This window comes from Amblyomma maculatum, chromosome 1, assembly GCF_055883805.1.
Source record: "Amblyomma maculatum isolate TAMU_Amacu chromosome 1, ASM5588380v1, whole genome shotgun sequence".
Classification (NCBI taxonomy): domain Eukaryota; kingdom Metazoa; phylum Arthropoda; class Arachnida; order Ixodida; family Ixodidae; genus Amblyomma; species Amblyomma maculatum.
In genome coordinates this window covers 126,080,596-126,103,899 of record NC_139344.1, presented here as the reverse complement: position 1 = coordinate 126,103,899, position 23,304 = coordinate 126,080,596, and the positions used below count along the sequence as shown (strand labels likewise).

Sequence of the window (23,304 nt, the reverse complement as noted above, 5' to 3'; positions counted from 1 at the left end):
GTCGAGAATACGCAGTAGGTAGCTAAGGTCGGCTATTCACATCTTGACGCTTGGTGGCCCTAATTGTAGCTTCACGTCGTTGTTGGCCGCGGCTCGGCGAAGGAAACCTGAAAAACCGCGTCTTGCATCTTGGCGCGCTTAGACAGTGGCAACCGTACGCGGCACATGTGGTTGGCATCGCTTTGCCAAGCCTGTGATGGCCACCGTGCCGCCTGGTGCCGCCAGCTCCCGTGCACTGGCGGCGCCGAGAAACGCCGTCGACGCCACTCAATGTGTTTCCATCGGTCGCCGCTACGACTTCACGCATGCGCAGAAAACTCGCGCAAAAGGCGGATTCAGGCCTCTCCTTTCATGTGGGAGGGTGACATTAGAATCAGCCTGCCATGACATTTGAATTCACATTACCCCTATGCCACGGGCAGGAGCTGCCAACTCGGGTCTCTCCTTTCATATGGGAGAGGGATATCAGAATCAGCCGGCCAGAACCCTTTGCATTCACGTTACCCCTAGGAGACGCAGGCGTGTCCATACGGCTCGGTTAAGCGGGACTTTATATGTGGGCTGGTAGCTTACATTCTCACGTCATAGTATTAAAGGGTGAGCTTAAGTGTCTCCAATTATGTAGCACCCTACACTGACAAGGTGTGATAGGGAAATAATGTAGCAGGCAAAAGAAGCTTCCACTTCTATGCAGGTTTAACCAGAGCTAAATCAGCCTTTTAACTTTCTGTGAAGTCTCTAGCTCCTCCTCATGTTGTATTCATGGTCACATTGTATCTATGTGAAGTTTTTTGCTAACAAAAACTTCTGTGATTTTGGAAATGATTTTGTCACAATATTTGTGGTTCATTTTAATGTTGTTTTAAAGTGTCAGCTTTAATGGCCGTGTTGTGCAGAAAATTCCGCATCGGCGTTGTGAGCAAATACAGTCGAACCTGGTTATATCGAACCCGGTTATATCGAACCCGGATATATCGAATTTTGGTTACATCGAACTCACGGAATATCCCCTTGAAAATCCCATGTAAAAGTATAGGAAATCCGCGTCATATATCGAACTTAATTTCACCAGTCGTTCGATATATCGAACTCCGCACCACGAACTGGAAAGTGTGCCTTCCCCAAAGACGATCGCGTCACCTTTGGCCGTTTGCCGCGTGACGTTTTCAAGCCACGCGCGGAAGGAATGAAAGGGGACAGTTCGGCGACGGCTGGTCTGGGCAGCGCCGCGCCTATTCCCCGAAGGCGCGCATCTGCAGTTATCGTTTCCCGCGTGCCAACACATGACAATTGAAAGCCATGTGCGTGGGTGTGCCCATCCTTTTGCCGAGCTCTCTCCTTCAGCACGCGCCAAGCCAGCTCAGCCCGTTTTCAGACAGGCGTTGGACGCTTTCTCCTGCGTGTGTTGCGAACCAACCCTCTGCGCGCGGCAGCTGACGTGGCTATGGCGCCTGCGGACGTTAAAAAGCGGCAGCTCTCTTTTTTTTTTTTTGCTAGTCATCCTTCCTTATCGTTGTGCTGTTTGGCGTTAAGAAGCGGCAGTTTTTTGTTTGTTTTTTTTTTTTTTTGCAGGAGTCGTTTATTCTTGCATGTATGAATCAACGAAAGCACGCGGTCAGCTGCTGCGATCATGACGCCCGCCTCAAGCGCGGCGTGATAAATCGAACCAGGCTTGTGCAATCAAGCCATCATGGGCACTCTGCCAAGTTCGCTCCCTGCCACCGCAGGAGCTATCAAAAGATAGACGCGCCCCGACGTTATCGCTGCGCAGCATCTTGGCACGCTGCCAAGAAATGAGCTGTGGATGAGACGACCGAAACGGAGTGACGCGCACCATCGACATGCAAGCAAAAACGCTCGCGATTTCTGCCGCAGTGACAGAGACCTTGTTTTGAGCTGCCGCGGGGCAGCGAGAGGGACGCAGTTCCAACAAGTTTGAAATTTTTCGCTCTGTCGCTACCGCTCGTCGCTAAGATCGCTTTCATGTGAGCGAGCTGGCCTTAACGCTTTTTTTTTTTTTTTTTTTTTTTCAAATTTTTGGTGCAAAAGTGGAGGGTAGGTTCATTATGAGAGTGGGTTGATTACGCGACAAATACGGTATTGTTTTTTCGCATCGTAAGTGCCGTCACAAGCCGATTTCTGTATATCGAATTATCCATATATCGAACTATTTCGCGATCCCCTTCGAGTTCGATATATCCTTGTTCGACTGTAATATTGACCGTGCCTCTAAGAGGTAGTAGTTGGCAGGTGACACGGTTTGGCACTGATTGGTCAGTGGGTTGTAGGAAGTTACGAGACCACATGACATCAGATACGAGTGGCCAACTTGGGCAGCTCCTGTGAGATGGGAATTGAACCTGAGACCCTTGGATCCTGATTCGAACATGGTACCCTTAGGTTGTGGAGGTATGTTCATACGGCTTGGTTAATTAAAGCAGGGCTTTATATTGCTAGTTAGCGGTATTCACTGGTCGTGCTGAGGATGATGAAGTGCGACAGACTCCCAGAAGACGACGACGCTGAGGTGGTGAGATCTGTGCTGTCATCAGTGTTAGTTGTGTGGACATATATCGGACTGTGGATCTTCCCTGTAACATCTTTTAGTGGAGGTGCGGGGTGGTGGAGGTGAATCCATTCGATCCCCTGTGAAAAGCTGGATCTCTGCAGCAGCCGCCACGTCGGTACCACCACAATGATTACAGACGCCGCTACCTCTACGGCCGCTGCACCTGCTGTCGTCATGGCCCACCCCTGTGACCCCGGAACCTTCTGCAGGACCGACGATGTTGATGTAGACGACTGGCTGTTCCTATGGGATCCCACATTCATACTTGCGAATATCATCTTTTACTTGACTGGGACCACACAGGTGTGATTTTAAACCCATGAAGATGACCTAACATCTTGGGATATCTGCAAGCAAAAGCTCCACAACTTGTTCGGAAAGCCGCCTCCTCGCCGCCAAGAAAGTGCTCGTCTCTCACGCCCAGGCGTCTACGGAGTTTTGTCTCACATCCAAGACATCCTATCTGTGCCACAAAGTCAGCTAAGCCATGCCTGAGGAGGATAAAGTCGGCCACATAGTAAAAGGCATTGCCGACGATGCCTTCAACCTCCTGTTGTGCAGGGATTGTTCCACCGTGGACTATGTGCTGCAGGTGTGTCGATGTTTCGAGCGAGTGAAACAGGCGCATATTTCACCGTTTCGACCGGCTGCCAAACACGGCTGCTAGCGCCTCCTGTATCGATCGTCCAACTTCTCGACCGCCTGCTAACGACAGTACTCTGACCCGCATCGTCCGCCAAGAGCTTGAGGCAATGACTCTCGCAGCCTCACTATCGCATACTCCCGACAACACCCTGGCTACTATATCACTCATTCAGGCTGTTGTTCGCCAAGAGGTTGCGAATATGGACCTCCCTTCTGCCAGCGCCGCCGAGACAGTGAATTCTGGACCTGCCCCTCCAGTGATTGCTGCTGCCTCATCCAACCCTGGTTTCTCGCCCTGATATCGATACCGCAGTCCGAATGAATGGCACACCCATGACAATTTCCCCATCTGTTTTACTTGTTCATGTGTTGGCCGGAGCTCTACCGCTCCGTCCAGCAGTGCACTGCCGCATGTGAACTATGTTGGCATTGAAAGAAGCCCACAATTTTGCCTTCAGGTTATTTGCAGCCTATCCCTATATCGACTGAACCGTTTTCTCAGGTAGGCGTTGACCTTCTTGGCCCCTTCCCAGTTTCCATTTCGGGGAACCAATGGATTGCCATCGCTGCTGATTACACTACGCGGTACGCTATTGCCCGAGTCATCCCGACCAACTGCGCCACAGACGTCGCTAACTTTCTTCTAGAAAAGGTGATTCTTCATCATGGTGCCCCTTGTGAACTACTAACTGGCCCCCTGTCGCGAGTGGTTGACGAAATTCTCCGTTCGTTCTTTGTCCGCCACAAATTTACCACCGCCTATCACCCCCAGACCAACGGCCTCACGGTACATCTAAACCGTGCCCTCACAGATATGCTGGCCATGTATGTGTCTGACGACCACCGGCATTGGGACGTTCATCTATCCTTTGTGGCATTCGCCTACAACTCATCTGTCCATTCTACTGCAGGATACTCTCAATTTTTTTTTGTTATTTGGCCGACACCCGTTACTGTCCTTCGACACTTCACTACCCGCGGCAGACACCACCAGTACTTAAGCCAGTGATGCTGTCGCCCGCACTCATGATGCCTGCCGGATAGCTCGTGCCAGGCTCTCTGCATCCCAAGACTCCCAAAAGTTCCAGTACGACATTCGCCATCGTGATGTCCACTACACTCCTGGATCTCTCATCTTGCTGTGGCTCCCGTGCTGTCTAGTGGGGTTGTGCGAAAACTTTTGCCCCGTTACACAGACCCTTACCGTATTTTACACCCCGTGACCGATGTCACATGCGAAGTTGAATCTGTGTATCCGAAGTCGTCATCCACGGCACCAACCTCTGAAATAGAGCATGCGTCCCGTCTGAAGCCCTATTATGCACGTTCTATTTCGCTAACGTAGAACGCACCGGGAGTGTGCTTTTCCCGAGGGGGGTAGTGTTACTTAGTGGTATTCGCTGGTTGTGCTGAGGATGATGAAGTGTGACAGACTCCCAGAAGAAGACAACGCTGAGGTGATGAAATCTGTGCTGCCATCAACGCTAGTTGTGTGGACAGCTATCAGACTGTGGATCTTCCCCGTAACAATATCTGTGTCTGAACATATTTTGCAATATGGTAGCTTACAACTGTACGCTTATGAGCATGTGTGACATGCAGGCACAAATTAAGGTGTTAGCGATAAAGTGAGTAGCACAGTGCATGTAGGTGAATGAGGATCTGTGAGGGGAGTAGCAATTGCTTTTGCTTCATGCCCTTAAAGGTTTCCCCCAATGTTTTATCCAGCATCTTGGCATTGCTTTTATCAAAAAACATTTTTTTTTTTTTTTTACCAAAGTATAAAAGGTGACGCAGGTCTCAATGGTTGAAGAGAACAAAAAAAAAAATTAATTTTGTGCAATAAATTATTTTCGAAATGTTTATCCTTTTGAGCACTGACGCTGAAATTATTAACAATGAATTCGGTTTGGAAATGTGATCAGATTGGTTTTAAAGATACCGTGGAATTTCAAAATGTCTCCAAAAACAGGAAATTTGTTCAAAAACACCTGCGAGTGCCACGGGTATTACAGCCGGCCTATCGCTGCCATATTGGGCTTGGTTTGAAGCTGTTTTCTTTGTGCGCAATTTGCACTTTCTCAAAATGGCGTCATTCAAGCAGAATGGCTGCCCAGGAATTTTTTTAGAAGGTCGTTTTTGGGTTGCTGATTGGCTTGCCTGCAGTGCACTTTTCTAGCACACCATTCTGCGCCTCTCATTGGCTGGCATGACCGGCGCAGAATTTTTTTCTTTTTTTTTTTTTTTTTTTGTTCACTGGTGTGAATACGGCATCGTGTGTGCTTTCTTTTGACTTGTGTTTTACGACGCATCGCGTTTCCACTGTGTGTCGCATGTTTTTCCATGTGATCAAGATGGTGGGAGACAGTAGGCTGAAACCATGCATGCAGCAAGCTTTCGGAATCCTTGAAAAGCGGGCATGGAACAAAAAGCAGAAGGTGTTGGCCACAAGTGTGCCGTCGGGACCTGTGTAAAAGCTGGTGCCGGACTTGTTGTTCCGGACTCGTTGGATCTACCGGGAACATCAGCCACATTCAAGGTCCATTCTATTCCAAAAGTCAGCAACCCAGCACAAGTTTGACTTTCTTGGCATCAGTGCGGAGTGCCAGCCCCCTGTTGCTATGTGCCGAGTTTATGATTGTGGACATGAAAGCGTGAGACAATTTTTTCCTGCAAGCAAAGTGCAGAACCTGCATCATAGGAAATTTGAGCAAGGCAACAGGCCAGGAATGCGGCCTTGCTCCCACTGTAGGAGGAAGCAGTTTTCTTCCCCAAGAATAAGTTGGACTGCCACAATCACTCCCTTCGAAGTCCGCATGAGTTGCCATGAAAGGACTGCAGGCGATAGGCGAAGGTGTGACTGCCTTTGCAGACTTTTGTGCTGTTAAGAACCTGTCGCACCTAGGCCTGCACCATAAGACCTTTCAGGGACACCTGAGAAGTTTTATTTAAGCCTCCGAAGGCACAGTGGCCGCAAATGAAGCTGTAAATGTGGCAGTCATCAGGAACCTGTGCACAGACCTTATGAATCTGTTTGGGAATATTGATATTTTCTTTTGTGGTTCCTGGGTGACCCATGATCGTGCCTCTGTTAATAGTGTGGGCTGCATTTTTGAGCTTTGCACTGGTGTCATGGTTGACCACATTGCTTACTCAAACTTTTGTCTTGGGTGTGCCTTGGAACCACAGCCATGAGATGGACGGTGCTATGACTGGCTCGCAACCCACAAGTGCTAACGAAACAGGCTGAAACTGGGGCCACATGGAAATGGAGGCTGCGCTGACTATGTTTCACTGGTTTCTGGCTTTGCTCGCATGGGTTGGAATCCCATCCTCACCACCAGAATTGTGAGGGCCGAGTCTCAAGATGCCTAAGTAGGTCACCAATGTGCCCTGAGAAGGGCACGGGAAGGGACGCCCAGAAAGCAGACCACACACACAACTAGCAGGAGACTGACGTTTATTTCACTCTTTCCCTTCCTGCACCTTCCCCATGCAGACAGGTTCGGGTGCCGTCAAGAAGATGCTCATAGTAACGGGGAACATCTGGGACACTGCATTGAAGATTCGTCACACACAGTCTGCACTACACGACTGTACTTTCTCATTGAGACAGCCAGACTTTTCCTGTCTTGCTGAAGCAAAAGTCTATGGGTTCATACAAACTGACAAGAAGTACTGCATCAACCGGGTTCACAAGCGAATGGGGATTGCTCTGCGGAACCTTGTTGACAGAAAGTCTTTTTAAGGAGAGGCAAGCTGATGCAAGGAAAGATCAAGAAGGTCACAAACTACTACGGCTGTGCCTTGAGGAGCAACAGGAATGATGTGCCGGTTATGGAGAAGGCCATGGAAGCTACGCCTCTGCACATGACTTTTACAGATGATGACCCAAGTCACTCCAAGTGCCCTGAAGGTGCTGACTCTTGGTGCTAGTTCAATAGAGCCTTGGCCAATAGTAAGCTTTCACCTCCACATAAGAGTGCCCTCTCCTTTGGAGCCAGTGCTTGTGCAAGGCTCAGCGATGAGAACCTGTTGGCACAGTGTGGTGAAGGGCAGAGGCAGAATGCGAGTGGGAGTCTGCACTCTCTCATCTGGACTCAGACTTCCAAGAATGGGAATGCTTTGCAGGAAAGTGTGAAATGGGCTGCTCCTGAGACTGTTGCCATATATCACCTGGGAAGGAGGGCAACCAATGAATTTATTGCTGCAAATCTGGGGTATGCTGCCTTGTTCACCAAAGCATAGAAGATGCTCATCATTTTTGCAAGGCAAATGGAGCTAATCTAAACAGCACTAATACAAAGGAGGTTCTTACAAGATGGCACAAAAAAAGAGCATCTGAAGACCATGTTCCTGCACTGTTTTGGAGACATCCTTCAGTGGTATAGCGACCCATCACACAAGCCAGTATGTTGCTTATCATGCAGGTGGTTCTTTTTCAAAGATCGAAAAGATGTGAGTGGCCAGACTCTCGAGGGTCACATCCAACGGTGCTCTTCACGGCCACCCAACTGTTTGCCATGGCAGGGCGGGGGTTCTCCTTGGCTCCGGACCGCACTCTTGTTGTCTAAAATGAAGTCAACCCATAACTTCAGGAAAGTAGTTTTTTTTTTTATTGCGAAAGCAATACTACGACAGCCAAAGCGAGACCTTGGGTGACCGCAGCTACACCGTGAAGGGCAGCTACGCCGTGAAGAGGCATAGCTACGATCTCTTCGTAAAAAAAAATCAGGCTGCCATGACATTTGAATTCACGTTACCCCTATGCCACGAGCAGGAGCTGCCAACTCAGGTCGCTCCTTTCCTATGGGAGGGTGATATCAGAATCAGCCTGCCAGAACCTGCATTCTCGTTACCCCTACAACACGCAGGCATGTTCATATGGCTTGTTTGAAGCATGACTTTATATGTGGGCTGGTAGCCTACGCTTTCTCGTCATACCCCTTAAAGGATGAGCTTACGTGCTCCCAATAATGTAGCACCTTACAGTGATAGGGTGTGATAGGGGAATAATGTAGCAGGCAAAAGAAGCTTCCACAGTTTCTTTTGCAATTCAACTAGAGTTAACCAGAGCTAAACCACAACTAATTTTTTTTTTTACAGTTTCGTCATTCGTATACATTTGATTTTTTTTAAAATGTTTTCTAGGATAGAATAAGACTTTTTGTTGTGTTTTATTGGGAAACAGATAGCGAACATCCAAATAAAATTTGTTGTTGAAGATTCTTCCCTAAATCTTCAGCAGTCAGTGCCAAAACTTAAAATGGAGTTTTCTCGGCTTAGCTTCATACTTTGCCAGCGTTACAAAACTTTTAGTGTCTTTGTATAGTGCAGTTTTGATAAATCTTATAGCATTATTGTGGAGCTTTGTTATTTTTGTATTGCTAATTTGAACATATCAGATTTTGTGAACAATAATGTCAGCTAATTAAATTTTAGAATTATGGGGCATTGACATAATTAAACCTTTTTTTTATGATGCTGTACCTTAATGGCAAGATAAATAGCACAGCTTCATACAGTACGTCTTTGGCTATGGCTACATGGTAATTCGAACCAAATAATATTGAGGGAAAGTGTCTTAAAACCAGTTAGAAATTACCTATTTGGGCTTTAGGTATTTTCCCATAGGTTGAGAACTAATTGTGATATTGTGAAGCAAATTATACTTCTTGAAAACAGGAGGAAGAAATCTTGTACACACATAATGTCATCAAGATATTTCTAATGTAATAATACTTTTGTTTTAATACTTGCATCTCCCCCTGAGTTAATGCTGCGTGTTTCTTTAACCAATCAACTACTGTATGTTGTTTTATACATTCAGGTGCATTCCTCTATCACTTCAGCAAATGACATTGTATATTGCTTGGTCTCTCTCTGCCGTTGGATTTGAGATGCTTTTCCTAGTGCAGTAAATAATAATCACGTCCATTAAATCATTGCAGGTATCCTGTCGGACCTGGTTTAATTGCAAACAGAAACAGCTAAGAAAAAATTATGTGCCTTATGCTTAAACAAGGATATAGAAGTTTGTGAATAGTTGATGCTGTAATGAAGGAGGGTAGTGACCAAAAGCCAAGTGGCTGGGATTGTTTAAGTCACAGTGAAGGAACTACATTGCTGTATGTCAGTTATTTTTAAAAGTGAAATCACTTATATAAAATTGTTTTTGAATGTTGCACTGTAGGTGTCTTATTTTGAGTGCCTAGCTTTTACCTTACCACCTTGCCTTTAATTTTATATCTGGCTTGTGATGTGTCCAGAATTACCCAGTGTACACATATCATACATTTTTTCGTACTCTTTTAACTCTTGGCTACCATACAAGATGCCAACAAGATGGCATGTAATCATAGAGTTGTATTCTTGATGTTCTGTAAAACTACAGCTGCATGTGGCTTCTTTGACTGAAAGAAGGAAACGGTGGAAAATCTTTGGCGTAGAAATAGATCGGTTGTCTACCTTTCAAATTTCTGCTCCAGTTTCGGATGTATTAGTTAAAGGATTACCATTTGAATTTGCATACAAGCCTGCTTACTGCAAAATTGTTAGCAGCTTGTTCGAACTCTGAAGTTGGCTTCCTTCAAGTATTGAGAGAGCACTGCCGGAGGATCTCATCCGATAATATTTGGCCTCGTATGATGACTAAGTGCTGTCTCCCATGAAAAGGATCAAGGGATCAAGGGTCAGTGTGGAGTGCTGTGAAGTACAGTTTGCTTATCCTCACTCTTGTGCTAACCAGTTAATCAAAAACATGTAAGAGGATAGGTATTTCACTGCTTGTCTGTGCTTTTCTTGCAGGTCCTTTCTCTTGAGTGTGTTTGGTTGTTTCCATCATGTATTAGAGCAAACTCTCTCTAATTTGAACCCTGCCACAGTGGCTGAGTGGTTAAGGTGCTCGACTGCTGAACCTAAAGACACAAGATCAAATCCCGGTTGTGGCAGCCACTTTTTTGTGAAGGTGAAAAGCAAGGCGCCTGTGTGCTGTGCGATGTCAGTGCATGTTGAATAGCCCCAGGTGGTCAGAATTCCCCGCAGCCCCCCTCCCACTAAAGTGTCCCTCATAGCCAGAGTTGCCTTGGGACATTAAACCCTACAACCAATCATCCAACCAACCTTAATTTGAACTCACTTAATTTTAGCATCTTATTCATTTGAACCTGTGCTTCGGCTTTAGCAACATCAAATACATTAAGACTCCCCTCACTTCAAACTCTGCATAACAAATTTTGGTTCAGTTTTGAGTTATCTCTAGTTGGGGGGGAAGGGGGGGGGGGACTTCATATGGAAGGATACTTCAGTATGTAATTTTTGGTGGCAGAACTGCTGGAATTTTAGCTAATATCAGAGAATGCACTTGCCTTTCATAGTAGAAGTAACTTTTCAAGGCATTGTTATAGGGTGACTGTGTCTTTCTTTGCTTGAAATGCAGAGTTATTTACTCCTGTTTTTTGGAGTCTCACCACAGTTTCTCAGTGGTTAGAGCACTAGACTGCTGATCCTGAGAATGCTGTTTCGATCCTGGCTGTGATGGCCACATTTAATGTCAGCGCGTGTTGAACCCTAGACAGTCGAGATCACCGATGCCCTCAACTGTGCCATCTCCCATAGCCAATGTTGCCTGGGGACGTTAAATGCATTCTGCCATATGCCATGCTGTCTTTGTTTTGCAGTCCAGGAAGGAAGTTATGAGTGGTGACAGCTGCTTACTAAGCTTCTCTTTGTCACAGATGCTGAAAAGGTTGCTCAAGTGGCTAAGATTCAGTACCAACAGAGGATCCTGGAGCAAGAATCCCTGAAGAAGATGTCATATATTGAAGGTGAAGTGTTCAGCATTTTTCTTTTGTAATCCTTAGGTTTGGTTTGCTGTATGCCTCATGATTGCCTTTGACAGCGCAGTCATGACTTGTATGAAGGCCTTGTACCATCCAAGCAGGGCCACTCTAGCGTTTCTGGAGCAGTGGCCATTTGCACTGCAGTAAAAATGGGAGTACAAGGTAAAGGACTCATAGGGGCCAGCTGTGCTCGTGCATTTTGTCCAGTCTTTGGGCAAAAGTAAACCATTGTCGAGAAGTTTATATATATAAGGTAGTACACTGCAGGAAAATGGTAAATAACTCTAGAAATGAGCGGCCACTGTTCATGATGAACTAATACTGCTGCTAAAATTGTTGCTTGGTGGCGTTTTTCTTTTTGTCGCGCATTGGCCGAGTAAAACTGTCGCACACGTGGCACAAATCCATCCAAACATACAAGGTATCAAGTGTGTAGGCCTTCTTTGTGCGTTTCATGTTTTTCATGTGTCATTTCATTTGCCTAGGTTATGGCAATAAAGTAAAAGCTCATAAATTGGATGCCCATTAATTCAGAAATCTGGATAATTCAAACTGCCGATGCAGTCCCAGCTAACACTCATGTGTTTTGGCATCGGGCACTGGGGGTAATTTGAATGTACGGATCACGTGCCAGCTAAGAGGCCACATCCAGATATGACTGGCACAAGTGATCGTCAAAATGGCCCTCGTCAGAATGACTTATATATGCATTGCTTATAAAATTATTAAGTACACTGATGCGCAGAAAGTTATGAGTGTTAGTACAGAGGTAACTGTACACGTTACACTCTCGCATTTAAAACTGCTGGAAGTCGAGCAGGCGGCACAAGTTTTAAATGACTGTGGTCTCGCTAACTTGTAGCTCCTGGACAAACTGATAAGTTCATCGCTGCATTCATGAAGATGCCAGTGTGAATGAATCCCATCTGGTGCGACAAACTCATCTTTGCACTTGTTTGCATTGGAGGAGCTTAGTGGCACACCCTGCAGCTAGTTCTACCGAGGCATTGTGCATGGCATATGTCTCCTGCATTTAAATTTTCTTCACTGTGATCTGATCCCCTGCTAAAGCATAGGGGCTTTAAATGGTTTCACCCAATGGTGAGAACATTCACAAAGTGAAATCACATTTCTGGACAGAAAATTGGCATATTGACACTGGTTCATCGCAGATTGCTCGTGTGACAGCAAAATATTTATATGCTTGAACACCATGCTAGGGCTTGTATTCTAACTGCTGCTAGCCGCTGTGTAAGGGAATGTTGCAGGTCGTGGTATTGGGTAAATGGTTACATTCATCATCAGCCTGACTGTACCTACTGCAGGGCAAATATTTATCCAATTAACCCAATTCTGTGCTAGCTGCATCCACTTGACCCCCTGCTTGCAATATGGTTGCATTATTTGTTGACAAACCTTGTGTTGCTGTAAAGATATCAAGGTTGTCTGCTTTGCACATGCAAGGAAACTGATATTTCAGTTGGTACTAGTTCGTTAGAACTTATTTATCACTTAGGTTGCTATCCAAAGCATTGATGATCAAGTGAGAGATTGTGTGATGACATGTGATGAATCCACTCTGTACGCACCTTTCTGAAGGATGCAGTTTCAAATTTGCTTCCTTTTTATATCTTTTTGCGCACTCAGAGCAGGATGACTGCTTCTAAACAAACAATGGGCAGTCATCTGGCCTTTAGTGCAACACTCACAGCATTCCTGCGGCCATGTGCGAGTTACTTGCCACTAAATTCTGTCCTGGGCCAAGGATGTTGTTGCAAAAAGAAAAAATTATTGAGAAGTGCATCAGCAGGATGTCATTTTTTGTGGAGAACTGATTCTTAGTGGCCAGTGCTCACGTGATATTATTAAATGTTTGGGCAAAAGTATCTGCTGCACAGTAAGCTTCCTTTATGTTGAACTTCACAGGGCTTTAAATCTACTCAGCTGAGTGTAATTGCAAGAATGGCTGGAATCAAGGATAGAGGCGAGCAAATAGACACTAAAAGTAAATTGAGTTAGGAGACTAGTACAAATGAGGTGGAGTTTACTAGAGTTTACTAGGTAACGCTTGTTAAGTGCTTCAAAAAATATTTCCAGAAATCCTGCCTGTTACTAGCCGTCAGCCGTTCATATGTTTTGCTATGGCACTTGATCTTTTTTCAAGTGGAACATTTGTTTCACGCTAAGTAATGATGTTTATTACGTATTCCCAAAGACTTTTACTGTTCTTAGAGCGTAGATCCATTGCTACGATTCTGCGGGGTCGTTCATCTCTGTAAGCTAGGTACTGCGTATGCGCCAGTTTCATTTGCGCCTCGCCACAGATACGCTGCGCGCTTGCTCCTACAGCTTGCCGCCGGCCAAAAGGCAAGACACGTCCGCCTTGCAATCATGTGACCACCAGTTGCGCTGTATGCTCCTCTCCCGCCTTGCTGTTGGTTTCAGCCGGTGCTCTCGCGCTTAGAGAGGGTATATAAGCTGCTGAACTGCTCACTTCCTCTGTCTAGCCATGGATGACGCGGTGCCTGGACGGTCAATGTCTACACTCTGTCGCAAGCGTCAGGCTGAATAGGACATTCCTGCTGATGTAGCCCATTGCAAAGCCTACAGAGCCTGAATTTGTTAGCTAGGTTCAGCCAGGTTAGACCGCACAAACTTTTTATAAGGGCATTTTGCACAATGGGTAGTCTCTCTAGATGCTTTCTAGAAGAAAAAAATTGTGATTTTATCGGATCGCAAAAAAAAAAAAAAATGGTAACCCATGCATGGAACACTCTTCTGTATATTTCAAAATATATTGGTTTAGGGTTTTTTTTTTTTTCTTTTTTGCCTGAATGCAAACTGAGTATGCCTGCACTAGAAGCTTTTTCAAGGGCTTTTTATTTGTAAGCTTTAACAGTTTAATTTACTACAGTTAAGGAAGGACTAGTTGCCTCCGTCAGAGTCAGAAAGGTCAAAGCACTATCAACTAGTCCAAATGAAAACGATTCTCAGTTTTAATTCTTGGTCCCTCATTTTACCCTGCACGCTTCATAAATGAAAGACCCTAGAACTTAGCACAGGATTTGTCTGGGGTCTCTAGATTAGTAAAGTAAAGGCATCAGACTGATGTTTTTTACAATACAAAGCCGGGAAAATGTACAGAATAGCACATACAGTGCCTTTTATTTAATCAATGGCTTCTTGCAACTTATTTCTTTGCAGTAAATTCTCAGACAAAATCAATTCCTCTAGAGGTAAACTTATGTGTATGGTTTATGTGTCTGTTTTCGGCATATTTGCAATAATTGTTTTTCCTACCTTGCACTTGTTCTGATCTTCTCCAGACGAAATGCATTTCTCTCGAGAAAAGATGAAAGCTGATGGAGAGTTCTACTCAAAGCAGAAGCTGGCAGAAGCAAATAAGGTAAGCTTCTCTTTACTATCTGCTCTTTCACCTGGTCTGTTTTGCGCGCACCTGCTTTCAACTTTGATCCCTTGACCACAAAGGCTGGTCTCTCGTAGCCTTCGAGTGCATTTAAATGCTTCCTTGCTAAACTTACCTTCCGGGCATACAATGTTGTGAGGTTAACAGCATTTGAGTGCTGGCATGAGTCCAGTGTTGTAAAGGTCTTCTCTCGCTAACTGAATACAGTCGGGCCCGGATAGATTGAACCCGGATATTTCGAATTTTGGCTATATCGAACTCGCGGAATATCCCCTTGAAAATCCCATGTAAAAGTATAGGAAAGCTGCTTCGTATATCGAACTCAATTTCACTGGTCGTTTGATATACTGAACTCCGCACCATGCATTGGACGGTGCTCCTCCCCTAAAGACGATCGCATCACCTCGGCCGTTAGGCACGTGACGTTTTCAAGCCACGCGCGGAGGGAATGAGAGGACACAGCTCGGCGACGGCTGGTCTAGGGCAGCGCCGTGCCCTTCCCCCAAAGGCACACACATCTGTAGTGATCGCTGCCGCGCTAGCACGTGACGTTTGCAAGTCGTGTGTGAAGGAACAAGAGAGAACCAATGCAGCCATGGGGTTCGGGAGAGGGGAAAAACACGATAGTGCGAAGCGCCAGGGTGTGCCCACTCTCCTGCTGAGCTTTATCTCTCCCCTTCCTCTCTTTCCCGGTCTCGTTCGCAGCAGCACGCACTATGCATGTGTGGACAAGCCAGCTCTACCCGTGGCAGACGCTTCTCCAGTGTGTGTTGTGAACGCTCTGCGTGCGATGAGCGTCTCGTGTCGTCACAGTGGCCACGGATGCTAAAAAATGGCAGACTTTTCTCTCTTTTTTTTTTTTTTTTTTTTTTTTTTTTTTTTTTTTTTTTTTTTTTTGCGAGAGTCGTTTATTCTTGCCGTCGAGCTGAATGTATGCTATGGCGCCTGCGGAGGTTAAGAAGCGGCATGTTTTTTTCTTTTGCGAGTCGTTCATTCTTGCATCTATGAATCAATGAAAGCATGCGGTCGGCTGTGGTCATGCCACCGGCTTTTAGCATTGTTCGCTCCAAACGGCATTTGCAGCTATCACGCTTGCCAATGATTTTGTAGTAGTGGACTACGCTCACCCCACCACCAGCGCGGCGCGATAAATCAAACCAGCCTTGTGCAATCAAGCCATCACGCGGGCACGGCCAAGTTCGCTCCCTGCCACCGCAGGGTCTATAAAAAGTATAGTTAAAAGATAAACATGTTGTGGCGTTATAGCTGCGCAGCATCTTGGCACGCTGCCTATAAATTAGCTGTGGATGCGACGGTCGAAACGGAGGAATGCGCCACCGAACGTTTTTTTTTTTCAAATTCTCGGGGGCAGAAATGGGAAGTGGGTTCATTATGCGAGTGGGTTGACTGCGCGACAAATACCGTATCATTTTTCACGATCGCAAGTGGCGTCTCAAGCCGATTTCTGTATATCGAATTATCGATATATCAAACTATTTCGTGATCCCCTTCGAGTTCGATATATCCGGGTTCGACTGTAGAACTATTTTCAAACACGTGTTGTAGTGTTGTAACGCCTTTTTCATTTGCAACCGCTACAGTGGCAAAAAACTACAGTGTCCCAAAATGTGCAGTAAATAAGTGTGGATTAGGCTTTCTGGATTGCACGCCAGAGCTTGTGCTACAAGAACTCCATTCTTGTTCTCTTCTGAATACCAGTGTATAGACTTCTGAATGTGGAAGGGTGTCCAGTGGTGGCTTGACATCCGTACCAAGGCACCTCGGCAAAAAGAACACTATGGCAGTCTTCTCATGAGCCACTTGTCAGGAATTATTTTTCATTGCTGCAGTTTTTGCAGAACAGGCAGCCTTGTGACATAGAAAAGGGATATGTGTGCTTGTAAATGGAATGCGTGATGTAAGTGCATAGACAATTCTTGACATCAAGGCAGAGAAGGTAAGTGGAGGGAAGTTCCAAGATTTGGCAGAAGATGCCAGGGACAGAGGCTAAGAAAAGACACATGCTCAAGAGTAGTCGATCCAGGATATATTCATATGTCGCTTTTATCAAACAGTCAAAGAACCCCCTTGAAAATCTTATGCAGAAAGAAATATATAGCACTACTGAATGCGTTTATTGAACTCTCTAGATGGAACCTTTGAAAAGTTGAACGGCATCGTGCTCGTGCAAGTGGTGCTCGTTCTAATGGTGCCCCCTGTAACCACTTTTTGCACACAGTCAGTCATGGCCTTAGGCACCCTGAAATGAAGGTGGTGCAGTGATGGCCAATTGTATTTTATTTCCCAAGCATTTTCCGTCAGTGAAAGCTGAGCACTAGGCTGAGGGAGTGTTTGTATTCATTGTAGAATCTATAGGTAGCCCGAGACATTGTATTATGATTGGAGTCACAGTACCAATTTAACAGATATTTTCCCCACTACTCCTCAAGATAGCTACTGCTAGCTTCCCCGCCAGACTCACAAGCGGACAGGAGAAGCAAACTTTTCGAAGGCCTTGGGGGCTACGTGGTACGCATGGGCAAAGGAGGGGTTGTTTCCTAACGTGGGAAGAAGGCGGTGATGGGAATGAGAGTTGAGTAAAGCAGAGAAAGAAAAGGGCAAAAGACTGCAGGATTGGCAAAGAAACACTAGGAGCAGTGGCACCACAGAACAATGTGGTGACGGCGGCCGTTGCTGCATGAGTGAGGCTTTACTGCTCTAGTTGAGCTTGATCATGTCGCGTCTTCTCCTGAGGTGTAGCTTCTCAAATAATAACATACCTGCTGCATTCATATTTTTTTCCGCTGTCTCTGTTTTTCTTGGCCCTCGGATGTAGTTTCTTTGAATACGACTAGATCGTGTTATTGCTTTCTTTTTACATTTTCATGAGCTCTCAAACTCCTCCATTGCATTATATATTCATGGTCATGTTACCTGTGTGTAAATACAGTAAAAACAAAGTTATCCATTTAGTGACGTGTTCATTAGTGCGACCAGCTTTTGGAGCAGGATATGGCCTTTTTTTGCAGTCAAAGGACAAATCTTGGACTGAGTCAAATTTCTCCCCTGAACTAGCTTTTTACAATTTGGGTGGTATATTGTAGTGCTACTATATTGCAATGTTCTCCATTAATGAGGGATGCAGGAGCTAAGATACCCATTTAACATCACCCTTACAGAGCATAAAATGTGGATCTGGGAAATAAAAACAAAGTATAAGAAGCATTTTGTTGTTTGTTGAACACCCTAGTGGGCTTGAACAAGCCAGGCTCGTCACAAGCCGACTGTCATTTACGGCTCCTGTCTAGTCCTACTCATTGTGTGCATTTTGTTACTCTGTGTCCAGTTTGCAGCAAGTGAGTTTCTTCCAAAACCAATATTTGTTTATCCGGCAGATAATAATATGAGTATTAAATGGCCGTTCTGGCTAGAATTTCGTAAAATAAAGTGTCCATAGGGTGTTACTTGCTCCTTATCACACAGCATAGGCAGACAAAAAATTATTTCGTGCTACTCCAACGTTGTGTTTGGTACATCCTGGTCAAGAATCCTTCAACACAAGACACTCGTCTACCGTGCAATGTCCGTGCACATTAATGGGCCCTAGGGGGTAAAAATTACATTAATCCTTCCACTGGCCTGAGTCATTTTTGGTCTTTAAATGCCATAAACCATGAACCTTTAATTTTGGCCACTCAGTTATATGACTGCTGTGTATACATGGTACACAACAAAAGGAACTGAGCTTGCTGAAGTGAGCTGGGTAATTTGTTTTGCTTGCTCCAATATTTTATAAACTGCGTACAAGCCTGTGTACTTCATTGCAGAGCAGTTTGCAGAACTATATTATCGTAAACCCTCATTAGTTCGAGCTTCAAAAGACCAGGAAAACGGTTTGAATTAACCAAATGTTTGAATAATCGAATGGACCGGAAGAAACTGCCAAGAACCGTTTACATATCACATTAACCTTAGGTGTCTAATGAACACCTGTATGGTGGTTGTCTGCATCTGAGATTAATTTCAAGTGAGAATGACTGTTTTGCTTGGTTTCGTCTAGCGCCTTACTTGCACGCACTGTTTGGAACACTGAAAAAATAGTTCTCCAAAATTGTAAAGGCCTCCGCCACCCCTTCCACCGTGCAACGCAGTAGCAGTGATGCCTCTTCGCAAAACTGCCCTATTGCAGTTTGAGAATGCTTCATGCACAGTCAACGTGGTAAGAATTGTGGTGAAGGTGAAACTTTGTGTGAAGCTTGTAGTTTTGACGTACCGGAAGCAGTGTGTGGATACAAGCGGGAGATATATGTGTAAGCAGTGTGGCACCATCCCAAAATAGAATTAAAGAACAGTGACGTGCCTGAGCAGCGTCCGAAACTGTGCAACTAGCCAATGTGCGTGCCCAATGGCAGCTGTGGGATGGCGTGAAATTTAGGAAAGCGAAACTGAAACTATGTAACCGAGCTATATTTCAGATTTGGGGAACTTCCGATCGTCATTCCTGCCATAGTGCGCAGCCACCACTGTTTGATGTGATGAGGTTTAGAAAAGCCTAGAAGCCTATAGGAGAGACAACTGGGCCAGGGGGCGCTGTGCTGCTCTGTGCGTCAGCGCCTTCCACAGAGACCTCGGCAAAATCTTCGCGCAGCGCGGCCGCGTCGTCTGCTCCACGCTGCATTGAAACCCACTGGCCGCGTTCTAGCTGCTGTCGCGTTCCAACAAGGGGGGCGGGGGGGGAGGGGAAATAGCTGAAATGAAAAAATGACAGTGCACTTTCTCGCAAAACTTGTGTGAACGGGGTGGTTGTTGGCCCTTTTTTTTTTAAGCATCTTGTACCGCTCGTATCTTGCACCATTGTTTGTCCCTGGCAGTGCCGCAACGGCCATCGTGGAACTGAGTCGGCCTCACACAACAGATATGTCAATCCTTCTATCCTCATATGCGATCCTGCTTCGGGAGCGCAAAGCTGCACACTCACTAGAGGAGATAACTGAAGTATGGATTGCCCAGAGTAGAACTAAGAAGACAAAGGTTTCCATGGAGACTTGTCCCCGTCTGCTTGAAAATTCGCCAAGCATTTCCTCGCTGTTCGTCTCGTGGAGAGAACGAAAACTACCGCAGGAATGGCTTCTAGTGAATGACCCAGGTCGTTAGGAACCAGTAATCGTTAAAGGTAGACGGGTCATTGATTTCGGACAGCAGTGCTGCAGCAGCGAACTTCCCTTGGCCGCTGTTGGCAAAAACCAAAGGGTTGCTTTTGTGTTGTATTTTGTGCCATTGTATGAAAAACGTCAAAAACGCGCAAAGACAGGCACTGTGGTGCCGGTAGCATCCTGTGTAGTCGTCACCCTGCTGAAACAAATGGGTCATCGCAACATTTAGTTTCGTTCACCTTGTTGGGGGGTTGACTAGAACGTCTGTCCCCAAGGAGCTGAATGGGCCCCTTTCAAGCAAGTGAGCAGTCACAAAGAGAAAGGAAGCTCCCCACCTAGCACCCAGAGCACTCGTTGCTGTGTACACGCGTATCAATGATTCTCCAGGAGAAGGCTCGACCCTTCATTCTCTGAACAGCATGGACAGAGATATCGGGGCTTCCGCATTATTCTTTACTCTCCCACACCTTAACAACACAAGAGGTGCGCGATCGGGTCCCTCCAAATACCTGTCGCTTGCCTCTCGCCTTCGAGTAGCAAATTCGCGTTCATGTTTTCTTTGTTGTTTTTTTAATGTCTCGGAGCCTGGCAACCAGCGCTCTTTGAAAACAATGTTCGTGGCGATCGTTTTTCAGGACCTGAAGTGGCGCACAGTGATGACAGTTTATCAGTTAATCATAATTTCTCGCTTTCGAAACCACCGATAAAAAACATGTTTCTAACCAACCTCTTTGTTAGCTAGGGAACTGAAAAAAGCAAAAATGAGAAACCCCACTGGCGAAGAGTGCCGGCTTTGTGTGCGTCTGCATGCGACTGTAGCTCCTCCTCCTAATTCTCCTTCTCCTGCTCCACGTGCACATGCGGCTGCGCCTGACACGCGTTGCGGAGGCTCCACAGACAGCCGTGCACTGTGCAGCCGCTGCTGAGCGTAGGCTTTTTAGTTCCTTTCTGCTCCGCCAGAAACTGAGCGCTGGCGTCGCGGACCGAACTCCAGCTTTGTTCCCTATTTCTGTGATTGCTGGCTGCATATGTCATAGCATGACACAATCACCCGTCTGATTTAACTGTAGCGAGGTCCACCCATGTTCAAATGAACAAGCGTTACGGGGACGTTGGCCGGCACGTTGCGCCTAGTTCGAATTGACTGAATTTCCAAATTAACAGGGTCAAATTAATTAGATTTTATTGTCTTTATCCCCAGTGCATGATTCTAAACAAAAACTTGTTTCAGTAGTCGCAGAGGCCGAACAACTGCCAAGAAAACTGGGTTTCACCTCCCAAGGCACCTAGCATAATCATATCGCCTGTTTTACTGGTTCACAGCTCGGAACAACAGCTTCTTCCAGCTAGCTTAAAGGCGTAGTGACAGCCATGGAAGCTGTATGTTTGCTGTCAGGGTAGGGTAGCTAGCACAATTTTTTGGTTGGCATCTTGGTTCATGATTTGAAAGTAATTCTTGTTGCAGCCATAACAATCCCTTGATGAGTGCCGTGGAAGCTGTATTTGACCTGACAGGCGATAGGCAACTTGAAAGGTATTGTCATATTGCTGAACTGTGGTTCAAAGTAGAAGTGTGCTTCAGTACTAGTGGAGAACCGGCGATGAGTTTGCTGTGTCAGTCGCCGCACCATAACACACAGCCTAGTAGAAGCATTTTATGGGCGCTTGCGTGGTGCTTTTTTACGTCATTTGCACGTGCTTATGGGCATGAGCTTGCTCGCCATGTCGAAGCAGCAAGTTGCCTGGGTTAGCTAACTGGGTTGTGTCAAAAGCATCTAGGCAAGGAAATGGTATCAGCCAAACATGCACCCCACTCGTTTATCTCAGCCCAAGAAACTGATGACAGTAATTTTTGTGTCCGCTGTGAAACAATTGCAGCACTTCTAGTGCAGTGCAGGTTCCTTGGATAAGTGATTTCCTCTTCAAGTGACTTCAGACACACTTCTTGTTTGGCTTTGGGCATCCTTTCATGATGTCGCTGCATCAGTATTCGTAATGCCGGGCAGATCATTTTGTACGAAAGTGTTGCCTTTGTCCTGCTTAACCCTTTAATGTGCTTTGTGCAAATTGTAAGCTCATAGCTTTTTATGAATGTATAGTCCAGCTAGCATTAATTTCATTTCAAGCAAATTTAGCATCTTTCACCATGCAATATGGGCCTTTGTGGGCCAACTAATGCAGCAAAAAATATTTCATGAAACATTGAGCGTGGTAGCACATCTTCCACTTTCTTGCAGAAATGTCTTGGCACCAGTACTAAAATCAATATTTTTTAAACGAAAGCTTCGATAAACCATGTAAAGCCAAGGTCGCCGTGTCGCCGTGCATGGCACAAGCCGCTACTGCGCATACGCCGTAACCATGGCAACCAGCTGTGCTGTTCTGCAGGTGTTCCGCCACTGCACTCGCTACAGAGAGAAGGAGGAGGGTAGCGGCAGGAAGAGAAGGGTAGTTTCTACACTGTACATGCTCGCGCCACCGCGGAGAGCTGACCGAGTGGAGCAGGAAAACGTCTGCTGGCATCATGTGCAGGGCATGAAAGTGGATTCTACCTAGAGTGCCGGTGAACTTTGATGCGTTCAACGGAACGCTGGTTGTATCCGATGCTAGGCTTGGTCGCCCGCAGCTAAAGGTTTCTCTATAAATCAATTTACAACTTGCAAGAGAAAATATGAAAACGTGACCTTGACCTCATTAGATGTAGGTGTCAACCATTCTAAGTATAAGGCTCCTTCCTTTCCCCAAAACTATAACTTACAGAAAAATTGTGAAAAAAAAAAACAACAAAACCGCTGGTACAAAACACAGTGTTACAGAGGTCATCACTGAAACACTCGCAGCATTCGCTCTATCACTAGGTTCAAGCCATGCCTAAATCCCCACAATTTTTATTCTGGATTTTTTGCATCATGTGCATCTTCAAAACATTGATTTCATGCTTAGGGTATGGCTTTAATAAATCCTGGGGTGCTTTGTTATTACTCTCAAACTACTTTAAGAGTGTGTAAGAAATGAAATTTTGAGTGGGTGTAAAAAAAAACATGAAATATTTGTTTACAGTTAAAATGATTAATAGCATCTGAAAGGGTTAATTATAGTCAGCTGAATGTAATCACTGCAAGTGGAGCCCTGACTGAAGTTCTTTTCAGTCTTGAAAACTTGGAGTTCCTAAATCCCAGTGTCATTCTTAACCTTGCCCAGACGAGATGCTCTCGCAGTTGTCAGATGGTAAGATGGGAGGAGAGCCTGAGCATCGTGCAGTCAGCCCTCTCATCAACAGTGTCCACGTTGTACTTACCAAACATGCCTTGGCCAACTTCATAGTTTCAGATGCTGCGTATTCAACACGTTAGTATCCCATTTCCAGTCTCTATGTGAGCTACAGTGAACCAATTGTCACTTCCAATATGCATTGCAATTATGCATTGGCCCTTCCCCAACAGCTCCTTCAGACTTGTCAGGATGCAGTTACAGCAGTGTCGATAGGAGCTCACTTTTCCGTTCACCCGTGTCTCATCCTAGTAAAATGTCTGGAAGCCTTTCTTCTATTACCTTGCAATATCTTTAAGAAGGTTAGAATGTTTTTCACTTAATAGGCACAGCTCGGAACAAAAGCTTCCTCCGGCTAGTACTAAGACTTAAAAGACTTAGTAACTGCCATTGAAGCTG

The 23,304-nt window shown here is 45.6% G+C and overlaps 1 protein-coding gene across 3 annotated transcripts in view; it reads left to right on the top strand.

Annotated features, from left to right (window-relative positions):
• LOC146203879 (erlin-1-like) overlaps positions 1-23,304 on the top strand; it is a 46,340-nt gene that overhangs the window by 14,050 nt on the left and 8,986 nt on the right. For all 3 annotated transcript variants that reach the window (XM_084588952.1, XM_084588951.1, XM_084588953.1), the window contains exons 10-11: positions 10,951-11,040; positions 14,382-14,461. In XM_084588952.1, coding sequence (XP_084445078.1) covers positions 10,951-11,040; positions 14,382-14,461 — 170 coding nt within the window. The remainder of the gene's footprint in view (positions 1-10,950; positions 11,041-14,381; positions 14,462-23,304) is intronic.